Below are 20191 nucleotides of genomic sequence, written 5' to 3'. Positions count from 1 at the left end.
TCGCATTTCCCACTGAGAAGTTGCCCTGTAGACACCAATCCCATTCCACCTGTATCTAATATAGGCTTCAAGACAAGGATTCTTACCTTGCCTTAGAAAACACGAAACAGCTGACACTGTCCAAAAATATACCAATGTTTAAAATTTACTTTCAATATTTTTCACAAGCCCAAACTTGTAAGTATTAAGGCACATTCTAACTTATGATTACTTACAAAACAAGAAGTGTTTATCAGACATCTAGACAATCAGGCAATATTAATATATATTCACATCACCTCTATGACAAAACTCCTGCTGACTCCCAAACATTTGTCTTGTGCTATTGCAGCAAGTCAATAGGAGGTCCAATATTTTTTCTTTGTATGTATTTCACTTTATATGAAACAAACATCAAGATGTGTGAAAAATATCTTCATCACTGCATAAAATTACAAGGAATTAGTATCTGTGCATCTTTTAAAATCAACCATTCTCTACCACAAGATTTACAAAGAGGAAATATATAGTGTGAGATGATTTCAACAAGAACAGTCCACCTATACATGATTGCATTACCCTGTTGAGTGAGTCGTTCAAGAAGTAGTGAACCCCAGGGTTCCAACTTAATATCACATCAAGCAATATTTCCACAATACAAACTGATACGATCAGTAGTAATCATGGACCAACTTACATGAATGAAATTAATAACTTAAACCTAAATATTTGAAATTTATTTTCATTAAATACTTGTATTAACTTCAGCACTTGCTCAGAGCTACTGATTTATATGGAAGCTTAGAAAGTTCAGAATTTACATTGTAGGTTCATGGCTGTTGTCACTGGTCAGTTATAGTCTTAGGACTTATTGTTGTTCTGTGGGTGGACATGATTGTTTCACTCATGGAGATACATTTGTCTAAAGTTTTGACTGGACGGTTAGCATCCTTCTTCTTCCTTGCTGTCAGCACATTCTCTGCACTAGAACACATACGGAAAATTCATTTGATAATTGCTGTATTTAGAGCTTTTGGTTTGGCTGATTTTTATTTTAAGCATTGTCGTTATATGTGGTATTTTAGATGATAAAGTATTATTAAATTGTAATGTAAGGAAAGAGTTCCTTGCAAACATCTGTCAAATTTACATCACCTCTGCATCTTGTGGTATTGTGAACATTCTCTCAGCGGTATATGTCAAGTGTACAACTTAGAATATATAAGAGCATACTGTACACATAAACAGGTTAGAAGTATTCTATGTATTACACATATAAATGTATATTATTGTTTATTATTTTGGAAATGTATTATATGTGTTTTCCACATGATAACCTAACTGTAACATAACTATTATCCTATATTTATATATGGAATATCTATTTGTGAAGGGCTAATCACAGCCATTCCTACCTGCATCTCCAAGACAAGGTAATGCATTTATGTTTAACTGCATGAGCATGATCTCTATATAATACAGTGTAATTTGATTTATCTAAAGGGACTGGTTGAAGTTTGAATATAAATTAACTGTAAATCTTATAAGTGTTACAAGTAATGTGGTTATCTTGAGTCTATGTACTGTCTTTACTCTTTACTCATGATGCTTATGTATGGGCAGATTTTCACTACCTTGTAGTATGACATTCAGATAAATCCTTTGAACCCTACTGGTACTCCCTTCCCTTTGGGAGGATCTGAGTTCTGCTGTTACATACAGGTAAAGCTTATAACAACTTACCCTATCTAGATTTATTGATTGGTTAACAAAATCTGAGATAACAAATTGACATCCTATGCTAATACTATTGATTTACAAACACAACATCTATACCATGTTCATAATGCCATTCTGTTCTTTCAAAAAGATCCTCAAAGAGAGTTTCTAGCCAGAACTATTTTCTCCAGAAAAAATGTAAGGAGTGGTAACAGTCCATTCATCGTTTTTTTCCAAAAGAAAAACACTTTCTCGAAAAGAGCAATAAAAAAGAATACTGACCAATTATCTTGTCAGCTGTGATATATGATGTATGTATGTAAAAATACACTTTCTTAACAATCAATGTAATTTTAGTAACTTCGGGTTCCAAACACATAATCATTTGTACAAGTGCATTCATTCACCATCAAAATCCTTTAATAAAGTTTATCATAATTGGGTAAATGACTAAAAATGGCCATCTTTAATCAGAATATCCTCTACTTTAATCATCATTTAGTAAGGAAATTTGCCTCAGGATAACAGTTATTACAGAGCACAGTCTCATGAACAAATTTGAGCCTAAACATGCAAAATGAATGGTAGAGAATTGTCCTGTTTAAGGATCAGCTGTTTTGTAAAATTAGAATAATCGGAACTTTGATTACATTCTCGTTTGATTTCGTGACAATTCCAACTGGCCTCTTGATCCCCTGCACCTAGATAATGCCCCCTGATGATAGAGGTTCTACTCGCTGCTTTCAACTTTCCCGACTTACCAGCCAATATTTCAAATCATTTATTGAGGCTAGCATAATCCAAATGGAAAATTCTATCAAGCTAAGCCCTAATGACCCCAGTGTAATTTTCCAAACAGAAAAGCGCCTGATTTGACTTGCAGGTATACAATCGTAGAAGTCAGAGGCATTGAGAAATACTGAACTGTGATTGAGCGCTGGGTGATTTAGCTGATCAGGTTGCCGGACAAAGCAGGGCCAAATCCTCTATTTAACCCAGCCTCATCAGTCATGCCCTAGGCTGCCAAAACATTAGGACAGTCGCTCAAAGGCGACGAAGTCGCTCTCGTCGCAAGATGAATTAGTTATTTTCAACCTTCCTTATCCTAATGCATCAAATATCAGGATCTGAAAGCAGAGACTGCAAGATGCACCTTTTATTATCTCAACTTAATCACTAATGCATCAAAAAATTGTATCCCGAGCTTCCTACTTTCTGCTCATATATCACTAATCGCCCTGTTCAATATCTCAGTTTGGGCTGGATTCATTTTTCTTTTATTCAAACTAATCCTGCACCAAAGAGGGATTCAACACTCAAATATCTGAAATAACCCTTTTCAATCACAGAATCCTGGTTCCTTGTACATTAGTCTAATTTGCTATCTACTCAGGGCAATATGCAATCACTCCAACAACCAAAACAACTAGTAATGTCAAGCAAGGGAGCTGTAGATCGTATCTAAAAACATACCACATTATTGCTTGTGCAAGGAGTATAAATACCGACTGATTTTTTTCATGTATTTAAAATGGATGCAGCTTATAGCAACGTGGGTTAATTAAAATAGATCCATCTCATCTTTGCTCACAGACAACCAATCTACAAACTGAGGTCAATGGGTGTGGCATTTTTAGGATTCATACCATATTTAGAGTAAAACAAACATAGTCTGCAGAACTGAAATTATTTTCGAGTATGATATAATAACTGATTTGTGCAACTGTACACATGAAAATAAACAACTAATTACAGAAGAGAGTCTTCTGCAACTTGAGCCAGCGAGTTTAGTTTTACACCCCTTTTTAGCAATATTCCAGCAATATCACTGTGGGGACACAAGAAATGGGCTTCACACATTGTATTCATGTGGGGAATCAAACCAGGAGCTTCGGCACAACGAGCAAACATTTTGACCTCCACGCTACCCCACCGCCCCAACTTGACTGAAGGCTGAAAGAGCAACAAAACTTAAAAAATCCAGTAACCTTTAAGCCTGGTCACTGATTCAAAAGAGTAAGGTCAAAGTTACAATATGCTCATCATTATGACTTAGATATTAAAGTACAGTTTACACAGAAACCTAGAATAGAAACAATGTGTCCAGATTCAAATACTTCGTAGCAAACCTCCAGGGCTCCATTACGTCTGAATATTGGACGCTAAACTAAAAATATCTACATAATAGTGGCACAAAGCATAAGACACTCAAATATACAAGTATACATTCATAGCTACTGGCTTTCCATTACCAGTAAAACATCAAAGGTTCTGACAATCCCCCATGAAGCAGTGTGACTTCACAGCCATATATGAAGGATAACATGTATAGGTCAACATTTATCTTTCACCGCAACTCTAACCTCCTCCAGTTACAGCGGCAATGACAGATATTCTTTCAAAAGATTAAGATCAGTGAAGTAATGTTTAATGCCATAGATACTGCCGATCAATATAAGCTTAAATCTGACTGACAACCAAACGTTCTGATAAGACCACTTGGATACCGATCTTTTATCATTATCTTCCCCAAACTACTCCATTCATTGAACATCAAATCCTGACAAATGGTACAGCATCAATATTACTTTTGTAGAGCACAATTCATACATAACACAAACACTAAGGTAGTGTTACGCATGTCCCACACTTCCTCGGTGTTCTCTTGCAGTTCTGCTAACAAAGCTAGTCGAAGCGGCCCTTCCTCTCCCTATGGGCTGAGCACGGGTCTGTTATTATTCCTCTTACACCCTAGGGGCCAGCTTCGTACTGCAGCCTCAGCTCGCGAGATCCCGACAGGCTTGGAGACCTCCCTAAAGAGCCCATCCAGGACCCTAATCTTGCAGTACAAAAACTAATCCAAGCAAAATATGAGCTTTATTCAATTAAATGTCACACTAAGCTACATTAAAATATTTCATGTTGTCCCTCTGGATTTGAGTCTAGTTTAGAAAAGAGCTTTTGTTTGTAGTCTGGTGATTTTAAGTTGATTAAATGTGTCCTCATCATTGTCTGCAAAAACTCACAAAGCTGTAAATTTTGCTTGGGGATTAGAGTTTTACTCGTTGCTGGCGTGACGGGCCTGGCATTAAATACGTGTGATACCAGATACATCATAGACAGTGGTATGGAGAATCTACCAAGATAAAAGTGATCAGTAAAACTAGTGGGTGCCAGATTACTTCAGGATAACATGGCTTATTACAAGCAGAGAAATGTTGATGAGTCAATTCAGTAACACGCAGGATGACCAGGATATACAATGGCTGCCTGGGATACAACCACTGTAAGGCTCACAAGGTAAACTGGCTTATCTCTGTAACAGGTACACCAGACAGGGGCCGTATTGGTGTGCGATGATGCTGACAATTGATTCCAATTATCTGTTAGTCATTGACCAGTTTGGTAATGGGTCTCCCGTATCATGTAGATAAAATCTAGTGATATCAGATACAACAACAGAGAGGTGTGACATCAATCATTATTTTACATAAAAACGTCTGTATTGTTGCAAGTCTTGAATTATTTATCTCAGGTCAGGGATATTGTATGTGGGTTGAAAAACTAGAGCACCATGAAATACTTACTTGGCATCCCAAGCTATGAAAGGTTCTTTCATACAAACTGAAATCGCAATTTGATTTGTGGGCAGAATTCAGTTTAAAACACTGTTGAAGGTGTATCCATTTGGACAATACATGTGTGAAAACCAACATAACATAAAAGACAGAGAAAATGAAAATCTATATTTATACATTTCCAGCTTTCCTCAAACTATCTGCTTAGCACAAATCCTGATCTTCCAATGTTCCAATTGTTATGTGACGATAGCAAACAGAGTCAAATAATGAACTGGTGAATTCTATGTTGAAAACAGCTGCAGTCACAATCTGGAAGACTGAATCACAATGCACACAGGGAAAACTGCATGCTTGTGTAAATGCAAATAATATTCAGTGCGGCAAAGGAGGTATGCAAAGTAGTATTGTTCGTAAGTATTGATATATTAGAATAGAATTAGGAACAGGTAGTCGTAAGTACTTGATAAATTAGTAAGTTTGGGTATTATAGAATGGCAAGGTAGGTTTTGGGTGACGGTAAAGGTGAGGTAGGTTAGGGTTCTGTAGAATCATTGATTATGGAGTAGATGGTAGATACAGGAGAAGGGTGTGATTGGTGTAAGTACAGAAGAAGGTACTGCAGGTAGAGAAGAAGAGTGTTGTATTGCAGGTGCAGGATAAGGGTAAAGTAGGTACAGAGGAAGGGTGAGATAGGTATAATTACAGGAAAAGGGTAAAGTAGGTGTAGGTACAGACGAAGGGTGAGACAGGTATAATTACAGGAAAAGGGTAAAGAAGGTGCAGGTACAGATGAAGGGTGAGATAGGTATAATTACAGGAAAAGGGTAAAGTAGGTGTAAGTGGAGAAGAAAGGTGAGACAGGTAAAATTACAGGTAAAGGGTAAAGTAGGTGTGGGTACAGAAGATGGGTGAGGTAAGTGTAATTAAAGAAGGGTAAAGTAGGTGTAGGTACAGAAGAAAGGTGAGGTAGGAGCAATAACAGAGGAGTAAAGTAAGTGTAGGGTACAGGGGGTTGAAGTCTCTAAGGCTGAGCGGGTTTGATGGCTGACTTTTGAGGTAACCATTAAGTGCCTAAGAGACAATTTTGTTTTGAAGTAGAATTTGTACTTTACAGAGGAAGTGCAAACCCCAAATATAATATATGTACTCAAATGTACTCAAATGAAAGAACACTTACAGGAGAATAGCGAGTTAGGAGCGGGGTGTTGTACAATTGTAAGGTAGGAGAAGTTGTTGTACAATGGTGAGGTAGGAGCAGGTGTTGTACAATGGTAAGGTAGGAGCAGGTGTTGTGCAATGGTAAGGTAGGAGCAGGTGTTGTATAATAGTGAGGTAGGAGCAGCTGTTGTACAATGGTGAGGTAGGAGCAGATGTACAGTGGTAAGGTAGGAGCAGGTGTTGTACAATGGTGAGGCAGGAGCAGCTGTTGTACAATGGTGAGGCAGGAGCAGCTGTTGTACAATGGTGAGGTAAGAGCAGGTGTTGTACATTAGAGAGGTAGGAGCAGGTGTTATAAAATGGTGAGGTAGAAGCAAATGTTGTACAATGGTAAGGCTACTAAGGATCAGGCGTTGAGTAGGCAGATGAAACGGTGCAGTTGGTATAGAGAAGTGATGAAATGTTGTGTAGGCAGATGAAATGGTGAGGTAGGTGGTGAAATGCTCTGGTGCAGGCATAAGGATAGGAAAAGAGTAAGGTAGGAGGAAGCTCTAGTTCACTGGGAAGCTGAGTGTTTATGTAGGAAGATAAGGTGACACTAGTTAAGGTAAGATGTTGGTATCATAACACAAGGAAAGTATTAGCCATTTTATGTAAGATTTGGAAACAAATAGTGCAGTCTAAAGGATGAAATGATGATTGGCATAACTGATAGTGTAAACCACACCACACTACACCACCAGGGTGTCCCAGATAACTTCTATGATGGGGTCCAAGAAGTACAACATAGCTCACCTGGTTGTCTGCATTCAGGACAGTGAAGTAGCCCACACACAGGATGACCTCATGCATCAGCTCCTCTGACTGGGTGTGATGGGAGCAGTACCAGATGAGATAGCTTGCAATGTGTCGGAACTCAAGGGACATACCTTCTTCCCCCAGGGTTTTCTGAAACAGCACAGATGAGGTGTGTGAGCTACAAAAGACTTATGTTGGTCATTAGTACCACAGCATTCATGCATCAAAGCAGGGTGGTATTGGACTCTCAATCACTGTGGGGGTTCAATCGTGGTAAGAAATGGATGACCACACAATCTGAACCACTACCCTAAATACAATGTGAAAAGGATGAACAAATGTAAAGGTGGTCATAACCCTTGTACTCTTAGACAGTTTCGTCATTAAGGGGTGTCGCCAAAAAAAGATCTAAAAGTAACGAAAGTACTACCAAACATATGTTTAGTGGTTATCATGGTCAGCAATCAGTAACCTCTATCTATAAACTTAGACAAAATTATGTCAGGAAAATCTGTGAATACATATGCTTCCTTCAAGAGAAACTTATTTCCAAAGGAGTTCTTGAAAATCTTGACAAAAACCTTCACAAAAGCATCCATTGAGGCGCCAATTCATACAGGAAATGTCTTTGTTTCTAACATTTACTACATAAGACCAACTTTTTTCTCATTTCAATCTGGCAGATATTCAGTCACTCACCCATCATTCCCTTGATGGCAAAGAAATTTGGAGTCTGAAACTTCATAGACAACACTATCCAATCAGACTGCCTTAAGTTTAAATCATCGGTTTTCATTAGTGTTTACTGGCATTTTTCTTGTAAAGGGCTGGAAATAGATTTACCTTTGAATTCAAAAATGATATACTACAGAGTTATTGTCAGTTAAGTGGTAAAATCGGTAATGCAGAAGTAAACTTTATTGCTCCTTCTTGACATAAACTAACCTTGGACAAACCCTGCACTCCAGTTGTCAAACCAAAGATGCATTACACTGGAATAACCACAGATGAGTCAAAACACTGGAGAATCAGGCATCCTGACCAAAATAATCACCTAATTTGTCTTGATTATAACATCCATCACAGATTAACATTCTGTAGACGATGGGAATACTCATAGTGATGATGACCTTAAACAACTACACCCTGATGTTCCCATGAGAATGGGATGAAAGTCCTGCAACCACCAGCTCCAGTCCAGATGGGTCAAGTTAGGACATCTCCAATTGAGCATCCATGTCCTTACTACAACAACATGGCATTGTCCCTGTCTCAACAGGCTTGCTGGCTAACAACGTTTTCACAGACACACCAACCAGAACAACCTGCTGTCAATTTGTGACACTGATTCTCAGCTGATTGGTCTAAACTGTTCTGTCCTGTACCAAATGAAATCTTAATTCAGAAATGCATGTTCCTCATTACTTGTATCCAGTCTGGCTTAGAAGTCATTAACACTGAAAGTCAAACATGTTGACGCAGGAATTTTCATGTTCTTTTAAGAGGTGAGCATGGAAGTCGAGATGACTATGTGACATTTCATGATCTGCACAGGAAATTTAATTCTGACACTGTAACAGAAGAATTACAATAAAGGTAACTTAACATCTGACATGAATAACCACATAGATGGAGGGTTTTAGTCAAGTAGACTATATGACCAAGCTCTAGATTTTGTTATTTCAATATGAAGACATAACAATCAGCTACAGGATGAGCTATAATATAATATAATATAATATAATATAATATAATAAGGGTAACTTAATAAGGTTCATAGCATTCAAGAAAATGTGTTGACAGGGAAGTTGTGAGAGGGAATGCTATCTGATATGCCATGATAAGTATTAGCTTTTATGAGTCTTGAATCATCATGACTACAGATTAATTTTTACTTTTTCATCAAGTATCACAAAAATTATGCCCCAAATTCACAATGAAAGTATACTTATTCCGAGTTACAAAGTTTTAAGTGATTAAATATACAAAAGTTTAACAGCTGTTTCCACACAACTTACAGTATAGCTTGTCAGAGAAAAAATGCCCAAAGTAATAGCTTAGATTCTTCACTTCAATGAATCCTACAAGAATGTTAATAATGGCATACCAAGGTCCATGATCAAGACAAAACAGGGACTCAAACCAACAAACTGCTCTGTTAGTATGCTATCCCAATAGATCATGCTACTGCGATATAAGTATGACATCACCATCACTTTTAACACAATGGTGAGTATGCTATCCTTGGCTCATGACACTGTGGTAGGTGGGTAATCCCAACCATAATGCTGTGGTAGGAGGGTTATCCCTATCATGTCACTGTGGTAAGAGTGCTATCCCTATCATGACGCTGTGGTAAGAGTGCTATCCCTATCATGACACTGTGGCAATAGTGCAATACCTATCATGTCACTGTGGTAGGAGGGTTATCCCTATCATGTCACTATGGTAGGAGGGTTATCCCTATCATGTCAAGGTGGTAGGACGGTTATGACGACAATGTGATAAGTATGCTATCCCTATCATACTGCTGTGGTAAGAGTCCTATCCCAATGGCTCATGACAATGGGGCAAGAGTGGTATCTCCATCATGACTCTGTGGTAAGCATGTTATCTGAATGGTTAATGATGTTATATTTAGAGTGCTATCCCTATGGTGACACTGTGGCAAGAGTGCTATCTCTATCATGACACTGTGGTAAGTATGTTATCTGATGGTTCATGATGTTATATTTAGAGTGCTATTCCTATCATGACGCTGTGGTAAGAGTGCTATTCCTATCATGACACTGTGGCAATAGAGCTATCCCTATCATGACGCTGTGGCAATAGTGCAATACCTATCATGACACTGTGGCAATAGAGCTATCCCAATCATGAAGCTGTCGCAAGAGTGCTATCCCTATCATGACGCTGTGGTAAGAGCGCTATCCCCACTATCCCTATCATGACACTGTGGCATTAGAGCTATCCCTATCATGATGCTGTGTAAGTGTGCTATCTCTATCACGACGCTGTGGTAATAGTGCTATCCCTATCACGACACTGTGTTAAGTGTGCCATCCCAATGGCTTATGACACTGTGGTAGGTATGCCAGCCATGGTGGAAATGCTGACACATGTGTGATATCTGTAGGGGAACCCAGGCAGGTATAGGCTGCTGTGAGAGACACTGTGGTCCTGAGATCACAGACATGTAGGAGATTACTTGCTGTAAACACCACCAGGCCCAAGGAGAGGGGCTATCAAAATATCAACAGGCACTACAGGGTAAATGGCAGGATAATCACTTGCACACACAGCCACAAAACAAGAAACAGTTATGACACAAAGTTGGCTACATTTTTAAAACTGTGACTTATTCCACATATTTCATTTAAGAATGTTCAACAAAATTTAACTGACTGATCCAAATCACATTAATTTGTAAATCAATCAATAAATTAAAAAACTAAATGTCTGTTGTGCATAAGCTCATAGTATGAAGAATTCAGAGTAAGTAGTAATTAATGAGAAAAGTTGCAAGAGAAGTTAAGGTTATTTCATTCAAACATTTTTTGACATTTTTACAACATTAATTCATACTTTCAATGTGATATATCAAAACGTTAACCATAAAAATCTCATCATATTTTAAATATTCTTGCTTTATGTCATACTGATACCAGTAATACATCCTCTAGCATGTACTTACATAAGATTACATACATAATATAGGTTCAGTCAGAAGCCACTGTCATGTCAGTTATATCAGTTTTTGCACAGACATATTATATTTTTTGTCAGCGATATTATTATTTTTTTCAATTTAAACTAAATATAATTCTATTAGATAAATATTACAACCACTGTGATATTGTAAAAAATATCAGTTTACAAAATATGAACACAAATCAGGCATCACAGTTACTGTCTATGTAAATCCATCAAGCCTGCTTAACATTCTTCCATTTGAGAAAACATTCTTACACTCTTCGACACACGTTTTTGTAAAATTCCTGTGAAATGAGAAAACAATACAGTGCTGTAATGTCTATGTTATGCCCATCTGCACCAAACAGAAGGAAATTGCCCCTTTAAACACAACTCCAGACTAGCAAGTTCTTCCTTAGGCAGATCACAAACAATACAAGACTCTGTCGTGCGACCCTCAGAAGCAATAATAGCTTAAAGCTAAAAAACATATACATAAACTGAATTGAAACTGAAGAATTTGATCAAGAGAGTCCCACCTCTGGAGCGTCGCCAAGGGCAAGTCCAGTGTGTACGTCCTGGTAGACGTCAATGGTATTGGTTTCAGAGGAACTGCCCATAACCAGAGAAAAACTTACATAAGGAGGTTTATATTCTTCAGAAAACAATATGACATCAATAAAACTGTTAGAGGAAAATCTTTGTTTGAATATGGGGTTAATTCGATCAGTGTTGGATGAAAGGAGAATGTTGTTTGCACTCTGAAAGTGGTAAGGGGTATTTAAGACGTTGTTCATGATCTTCCCATTGAAGGAGTAAACCCAAGTAAGAATTTAAAAAGAGTGAGTTAGTGAGTGGGTCAGTTTGTGAGTGAGTGAGTGAACCAGTGAATGGCTATGGCTAACTCGACCAAAAGTGACAGGAAAGTCAGAAGACTGCCATAAGTATGAGTAATTTACTGACAGACAAGGATCTTAGTTGAACCAAATGTGGGATTCAAACCTATTATGTGAGCATCACAAACCACTTAGTCATCCATGTCGGTGCTCACACAGTATAATGACCACCCATGTAAGCTGATGCCAAAGCACTGCAATTACAAAAGGTTCAAATACTCTTTTTGTGTTAAAATAATTCTAATCGATTTGAATATTTTGGGTAAGATATACAGATTTTGTAAGGTTTGTAAGATTTTGTGAATTTTGTAATCATTAAGAACTGGTGACTCCAAGACAATCTTGTTTCTTTTATGTAACACACCTTCAGACATTAAAGTTTTATTTTGCAAGATGTTGAGTTTAAATAGATCAGTCTGCAAATAAGACTTTCCCAGATAAGCCCAATAACTCTGAAGGCTCCATAGTGTCTGGAACGTAAAATCATTTGAATGTAAAGCATTCTAACATCTACTTTCATTTTGTATCAACATAATGAATGAATCAAGCAATACATATCTTAATAAACTATTTCAGTTGGCACAATAATTTCATTCAGAATTCAAAAGTTTGTCATTAACAATCATTTCCACATTTAAATTATTTTACAATGGTTCTTTTGACTGTGTAGTAGGAGAAGAAAACATAAATACAGGAAAGTAATAATTCTCCACAAAATAACCGAATGAACTTATCATAAACTGAAAATATGAGGCAAGTAAACACTCGTCTCGACATCGAGCCACTACAAACACCTCCTAGTCTGTCATTTATTTTACCTACAGATTTTTTTCTTCCTTGACAAAAATAGCTCCAATAAATTCCATATGAGAATGTTTTCTAAGCGTGTTTGCACGGACTCACTCGGGAAACGTGGTGACAATCACAAAAAGAGACATACCCAGCGCATGTTGTCTAAATATAATGGCAACACTTTCCATTCTGGCGATACAGTCTTAATTGAGACAATATTATCAGCTTGAGATACCGCTACAGCTGTAACATTCAAACATCTTGCCCAGAGAAGTAACAAAAGAATACATGACCCCCAAGCACACCCATGATCCAAGGTGACAAGGCCACAGAATGCTCAACTAGTTCTTTGAGAGACTGACCCAATCAGTTGACAGACATAAGCAAATGTGTCCAAACATCCATGTTTGTGATATCAGTTATGTCTTATCCTGACACCTGTAGTTTGTGTCTCTGTTTCAGGTCTCTTCTATGACAACAGGGGAACAAGCAAATTTGAATACTATTTCAGTTATACCACACCTTGTCAGTTTAATGACTGAGCTATGCTACACAGTTCTTTGTTGGTAATATTTTAATGAAATCCATAATCACCATTACAAGAAGTAAGAACATACAGTGACTTATATGAGGTGTTATACAAGACATATCTTTGTACCTACTGTGTCTATTTGTAGTTTATAGAATATTGCCACAGTTCCTTCATGGAATTCTATGCAATAAATATCTTATCTTATCATTTAAACAGTTGTGCACCTAATCTTTAGTCTTGGATACAAAACAATACAGATACTTCTGAGTGTTCACATTGCAAGTGCTCCCCACTTGAACATTTACTGTCACCCATCACAGCAGTCAAGACGACACGTTTACTGGAACCAAGGTTAGGTAAAGACCACAAAGTCCTTCTTGTCCCTCTGACATTCCACATTTCTGACGTATGTTGAAGGGCTGACATTCATGGTTTACCCAGTGACAAAGCTTCCAAATGCTATACATTTACCAGTGGGCAGCAATGTCCACCACATAGCCAGAACTCGCAAACCTTCCACGAACTCTCAAGCTCTGTAGTTCTGGAATTGCCCACCACCTGTTCTGATTCAAACCTCACAACCATTTTGACGAAATTGCAGCCATCTGCTTAGAATTTCATCTCAGTGAGTGTACTTCCTTTTTCGGCATGTCAACAGTGCACTGCGTACAGTGTGACACTGAGTGCAGACCACAACCTTGTGAGGCCAACTTGCAAAACAATAGGGAGATTTGTGCAGCCCCAACCTACACATGGTAGTAATAGACAGCGTAAACACTGCAAAATCATTACAGGCGCGCGCCGAGCTACAGATTATATTGAACGCCCTCTATCACTTGTCCTAAGGGAACGGACCTGGGGTCACCGAATTGACAGGGTGGGGAGGCGTTAGGGTGGGGGTCCTTTAGACAGTGCATATCTGTACTGAGTACATATAAGTAGTATTATCCCGGCGTTGTGTGAACAGAGCAGTCAAAGGTACTGTGACCAGATGTTCTGTGTGTGTTCACATATCAAAGACCAGGAGCAAATTGCACTACCTTAGAGGTAAGAGAACCTACACACAGACACAGAGGACTTCGTGCACTACAATCTGAACCATCGGGCGAACTACTCAATAAAATTGTGGCAAAGAGAAACAAACTTGAAGGTTGTTACATGATTTTCCTGAAAGGCATGTGGCATTTATTTATCACTTACTAAACTGAAGGGCATTTTAATGACACACAAGGTGCAACTTACATACAAGTTATTGTTAACTTATTCCCTGTTAAAGGAGAAAATCCTGAAAACATGCATATGAGATATAGAAAAAAAACAGTTTGTAGGAACACAAAAATTTGCATGAGTAAAACACGTATGTTAAATGATGTGTATTTTTGCAAACTGAATACAAAGATATTCAGCTATTCACTAATGAATGTGAATGAGAAAATGCAGTACATTTTTCTTTATTATCTGGTTTTAAAATGTACTAGAAGTTGTACAGCTAAGAATGTATGATCTCAAACATAACACTTTACAATTTTTTAACAACCAAAGTCCATATAAAAAAATCCTATTACAAAAGAGATATCAAAGCTAATAGAACATTGAATTAAATACAAAAACACCCAACATGTATGCTTGCTACAGCTGAATCCTCTACAAGAAACATCCCATACTGAAAGAGGCTTGATGATCCTCTACTGAAAGGTTGCCAGAGTGAGTTGAGTGTGGTGTTACTCAAACAGGACTGGAGAGATGATAGCGTCAAGTGTACACATCTTTACTTCATTGTGTTGGGCAATGATACTTGTAACTCCTGACCTTCCAGGAAGCCAAGCAGGATTTACTGCAGCAGCAACAGCACAAACAACAACCAAGCCCTGCACAGTCCAACACAATACTCATCTTGTCTTATGTACAGGGATATGAAACAGATACAACAGGCCTTGTAGGAACTAGCGCTCACACAGTAGTGTTTTGTATTAACTACAATGGAGAGGTTTCAACACAAGGGCTTCCACTTGCATGAGTGAAAAGGGCACCACTCCTACTTATATGTTTTGAATCAATTAATGAGATCATCATCTGAATGCAATAGCCCATCCATCATGTTTCCATTTAAGATCAAAGTGAGATGTTAATGCTGAAGTAGACAGTGTTTTGATTGTCATCTGAAAAATGTAAAACAAAGGTGCATAAACTGAATAGGCTGCAGCTCTGTAGCTTTCCCATTAGATCATAATAAATACCGGTAAGCGACTACACATAAAAAGTTGAACCAAGTAACTTGCTAATCTTGTTACTTCCTGTATACATGACAACAAAAAAGAAAGAAAGGAAACATACTGCTAAGTGAAAATACCGGAAATCGTGCAAGAATATCATATCCCATTGACATAAACTGGCAGACAACATTTGTAATTATACCACTTGGGATCAAAGTTGTTACTGTGAGGAGGAAGAATATCATATCAAAAAGATTACAATCACCGTAAATGTTTGGAAAGAAAACACAGAGAACTTTCCTTTTCTAATTTTTGTTTCATACGAGATCAACTGTTCCTACTGGCATCAAATATTCCAAGAAAAGAGATTATTTTCATAGGCAGGGGAAAGTTTGTGGAGCAAATACAGGCAGGGTTGAATGGGGAGAACTCCTCAGATCTGTGAGCCAAGAACCCCTGGGCCATCGCGATTGATATCGGAATTATACAACAATCCTCGGACACGCAGAAGGAGATGTCAAGAATCGCCCAACACAGAACTATCGCTTTGTGGCCAATGGGGAGGAATTTCTTGCGAAAATATCCCTCGATCCCGCCCCTGGCCAATTAGCATAGTTCTGCTGTGAAAGGGGAAATCAGATTGCAGAGAGCATAAACAAAAGCTGGATGTTATAGTAAGAACTGCCAATAATGTAAACTTGGAGGGCACCCCACTGATCCAGGCAGGTGCTTGGGACAGTCTGTGTCAATTGTTGAGGGAATTGGACATCGCCTGTTATGATCTGTGCAACATTTTTGGGAAAAGTGTTTGACAGCACGTCAGAGTGGCAAGTCTATTGACAGGCGTTTATTTGCCTGCTTGACGAGCTCAAGCCTACAGCCGTTTAACAAGTAACTTAATACTATACAAATTATATAAAGATAAAAAACTTGCATTACATATCCTCATTGGTTTATTTTATTGAAATACTGGCATGCAAGCTGGTCCTAATCTGTGCGAAATCCTGAAGAAATCTCACCTCTTTTAAATGGTAGTTTGTTTAACTGAAGATACAGGGGAATTCGAGAAAAAAACAAATCAGTTAATCAAACTTGATGACCCTGAAACCCTAGGCACATGTGGACAGGACTGCTTCTCACTGTAAATACACTACCATTGCTTATACAGTTGCTGCCTACAAAAACAGAGACTGGATTTTAAACAAGGCTCCCATGTCAGTATTCACAAATTACACAAAGCAAGTACCACCTGTAGCAGGCAGCAACTGCAGTATTAACAGAGTAAATGAAATCTGACATGGAACTAAACAACGATGGGAAATATGATATTTCAATCAGTTTCCAGAGATTTTTTCAGACTGTTGTCAAAGATGCTGAACACATGTAAGTTATGTCAGGTCTGAGGTAAGTGCACATCTGGCAGTGGTGCTGTAAGGTAGGTAAGGAATGGCATCGAGTAGGGAGAATCTGCGCCTGGCCCTGAAGAAACTTATGGATGCCCCACAGAACCAGCAGGGGCAGGAGCTTCATGACAACCAGAGACAGGGAAAGAGGGATCATGTCATACATAGGGTTATACATAGTAAAATGACCTTATACCTAGTTGCACACAGTCAAACTGAACCAGTGGGAGGTCATGGGTAAATAGAATGCAATTCTAGAAAGGCTTAGTGAAATCAGAAAGGTACAGTAAAATGTAGCATGAAAGTTTAGCGTAAGCTTCAAAACAAACAGTTAAAGGTTCTAGAGTGATTTGAGACAAGCAGGGTGTAGTCACTATAGAGAGTGAGGTTCCAAATAAGCAGAGAGCTTTGAAACAACCAGTTTGTGGTTCCATGAAACCAGAGTGAAGCTGTACATATCCAGGTAGAGGTTCAAGATAAGCAGAACAAGATCCTGGACAACCAACTTATGGTTCTATGAAACCAGAGTGAAGTTGTACATATCCAGGAGGAGGTTCAAGATAAGCAGAATAAAGCTCTGGACAACCAACTTGTGGTTCCATGAAACCAGAGTGAGGTTGTACGTATCCAAGAAGAGGTTCAAGAGAAGCAGAATGATGTTCTGGACAGCCAGCCTGTGGTTCTATGAAACCAGAGTTTGGTTCTACGTATCCAGGAAGAGGTTCAAGATAAGCAGAATGATATTCTGGACAGCCAGCTGGTGGTTCTATGAAACCAAAGTGAGGATGTACATATCCAGGAAGAGGTTCAAGATAAGCAGAACGAGGTCCTGGACAGCCAGCCTGTTCCAGGCCACTAGGGTGAAGTTTCAGACAGCTGAAAGTAAGGTCAACAAGCCATATCGAGGTTGTCAGATATTGAAGTAGACGTTATGGATGAACTATGGTATTGGTTCTTATTGAACAAGATTCAGCTTTCAGGCAACTACAGTGAGGTAACAAAGAAACGATCATACAGAATTAGTCCTAGGTTCTAGACAAATACAACAGTCCTTTGAAGCAGTGTCAGCTTCGAGACAAAATGCAACATGCTCCCTTTCAGTATGATATAGATCAAAGAGAACTTCACATCACCGGGAACAAACATGAAGCCCTATAAGTCTATTGAACCAGTATAAGACCCTAGATCATTCACATTGACTGAAAATGCAGAAAAAGACTTGAATGCAACGTATAAAGACATGCTGACTTTCTTTCTAATTCTGTGTAAAACGCATCAACACAAAACATGGAATTCTGAAATGACTAAAAATATTTCGACCTTCAAATCAACCTCATTACATTAGAAGGAAGAACCAGCGATGAGCACTTTTTAATCAAGCCTCCATAACTTACAGAATATATGTCAACATCTCTGCCAGTCTCATCACAGGGCCACTGAATTCATTGGGCCACCAGGAATTATGTTAAGATGCTTAGCCAGATTACGGTAAAAAGTGAATGAGGTTTACAGTCATGATTAGGAATATTTTAGCAAAGTCACCTTTGAAGAATTTGTGCACGACAGCAAAGATAGAGTTTAAGTTACTTTATCCTACTGTCAGCAATATGCCGGCTGTATTATGATAGCCAATGCATAAATATGTGGATGAAGCAGACCAGTGACGAGTCTATTCATTCTTTAATGCTAGCCCCATCAACTTTCTAACTGGAAGCTTGGAAATAATTTTATCTGGATCAGACAAACCAGTGATAACTCGAATGATGATACTGAGTCTGAGCACCTTCTTCAAATCATTATACACCGGGACAAATCCTTACCTGAATTCCCACTGTGCAAGTGATAGCATGAGAAAGGATCCTAACCATCATGGATACAATGGCACACAATCTGCCACATCACCTACCTACTATAAACATCTGATATCATTAGCCACTGTCTACTGTGGACCATTGCCCCATTTCACAAAGCGATTGTAGTGCTTAGTTGATCGCAACTCCTATACTGACACTGACTTGACACAGTTGTAGCACTACTATCACTTTTGAAATGAGCCTCTGTTCTACTTGGGAATCCCCAAAAGGATGGACAGTGGGACTTACCTGAAGCATGTCCAGGTCTAAGGCAGCCATATGATTGAGCATTCGGAGTCCAGTGAGGGTGACCAGGAGGGTGTGCTGTGGCAGCTCTGGGGGAGGTGTGTCGCCACGACTTGGTGCGCCAGAATGAAGCAACATGCCATAAAGCAATGATACAATGCCAACCAACTCTGTCACCTCAAATGTACTGATGAGCTGGGACAAATCCTCTCCCTTCTTCTTCTCAAAGAGGCTGGAATTTCTGAAACAGAGAAGAAAACACTGTCAAAACATTTGCAACATCCAACACAGCGAACATGCCTTTCATGCCTTTGTTCTGGTAAGGAGAAACATCAAGTAAACTGTACAGTCAATCACTGAAGATTAAACTTGAAGTCATCGTTATCATCACAGGTTCTGGAGCAGAGTCCAAAATAGATGCCTCATGACTTTCCAATAGATCCAGTAAATGTTAAAGCACTTATCACTGCAGGTATTTTGTCAGCTAGTGCTGATTAACTGTATTATTCTTATTATTATCACTTGCTTTACTGCAAATTCTGACTGACAGCATTCATTTCAAAAAAGACTCAGTGTTCAGTGTTATCAGTGTTCTTCGATGTTCAAACTATCATACAAAAGTTACAAAGCTTGCATCTGATAGCTGAATCTTGGGAATTGGACACAGTAAAGGTTACAGTTAATGAATTTCCTCCATCATAAAGGTGATGTGGCAGTCACTGAGTTATATTCTTTTTCTTGAAGCTTGTTGTTGCCTGGTCACTGTATGATGAACCAGGTCTCTGTCAAAGACAGTATTTTTTTTCGAAAATGTTTATGACTTTAAAGTAAAGACAACAGATGAATAATAACTAATTATAGGCAAAACAAGAGCTATTAAGATAATGATTTAACTTCTGATATACTTGAGATAGAGCTGCCTAACCATCGTATACTGTGTCACAAAGTACTGTATTTATCAAAATCAAATCAATACTGTAACACATTCCCAAGCAGAAATACAAAACATGAAAAAAGAAAAGATGACGTGAGAGAGTACGAGCGCCGGATGTTGGCCGTTGCATAAGTTCTATGACCAGTTAAGCTAGAGATAGCAGATTTTCGCTATAAAACTCTATTGTCCTCAACAAAAGCTTGACTGCAGGCAACAGATCTTGCTTCATCATTGTGGTATTTGTTACATCAAAGAAGCCACCTTTTCAATACAACACACTAATAAACTGTGAGAAATTATTAGAATACTCATGAATCAAAGCATTATAGACCCGAGCCACAAGATGACAGAACTCAATGTCATGCATGATAATCACACGCTTGCTAATCAATAC

General features: G+C 38.4%; 1 protein-coding gene across 1 annotated transcript in view; it reads right to left on the bottom strand.

Moving 5' to 3' along the window:
- LOC137278282 (S phase cyclin A-associated protein in the endoplasmic reticulum-like) overlaps positions 1-20191 on the bottom strand; it is a 97750-nt gene that overhangs the window by 30723 nt on the left and 46836 nt on the right. The window contains exons 25-26 of the mRNA XM_067810522.1: positions 18867-19104; positions 7233-7385 (exon numbers count right to left, since the gene is read on the bottom strand). Of these exons, the coding sequence (XP_067666623.1) occupies positions 7233-7385; positions 18867-19104 (391 nt within the window). The remainder of the gene's footprint in view (positions 1-7232; positions 7386-18866; positions 19105-20191) is intronic.

The sequence above is a fragment of the Haliotis asinina genome, chromosome 3, assembly GCF_037392515.1.
Source record: "Haliotis asinina isolate JCU_RB_2024 chromosome 3, JCU_Hal_asi_v2, whole genome shotgun sequence".
Classification (NCBI taxonomy): domain Eukaryota; kingdom Metazoa; phylum Mollusca; class Gastropoda; order Lepetellida; family Haliotidae; genus Haliotis; species Haliotis asinina.
Note: the sequence above shows the minus strand (reverse complement) of the source record. Positions and strands in the feature narration are given on the sequence as shown.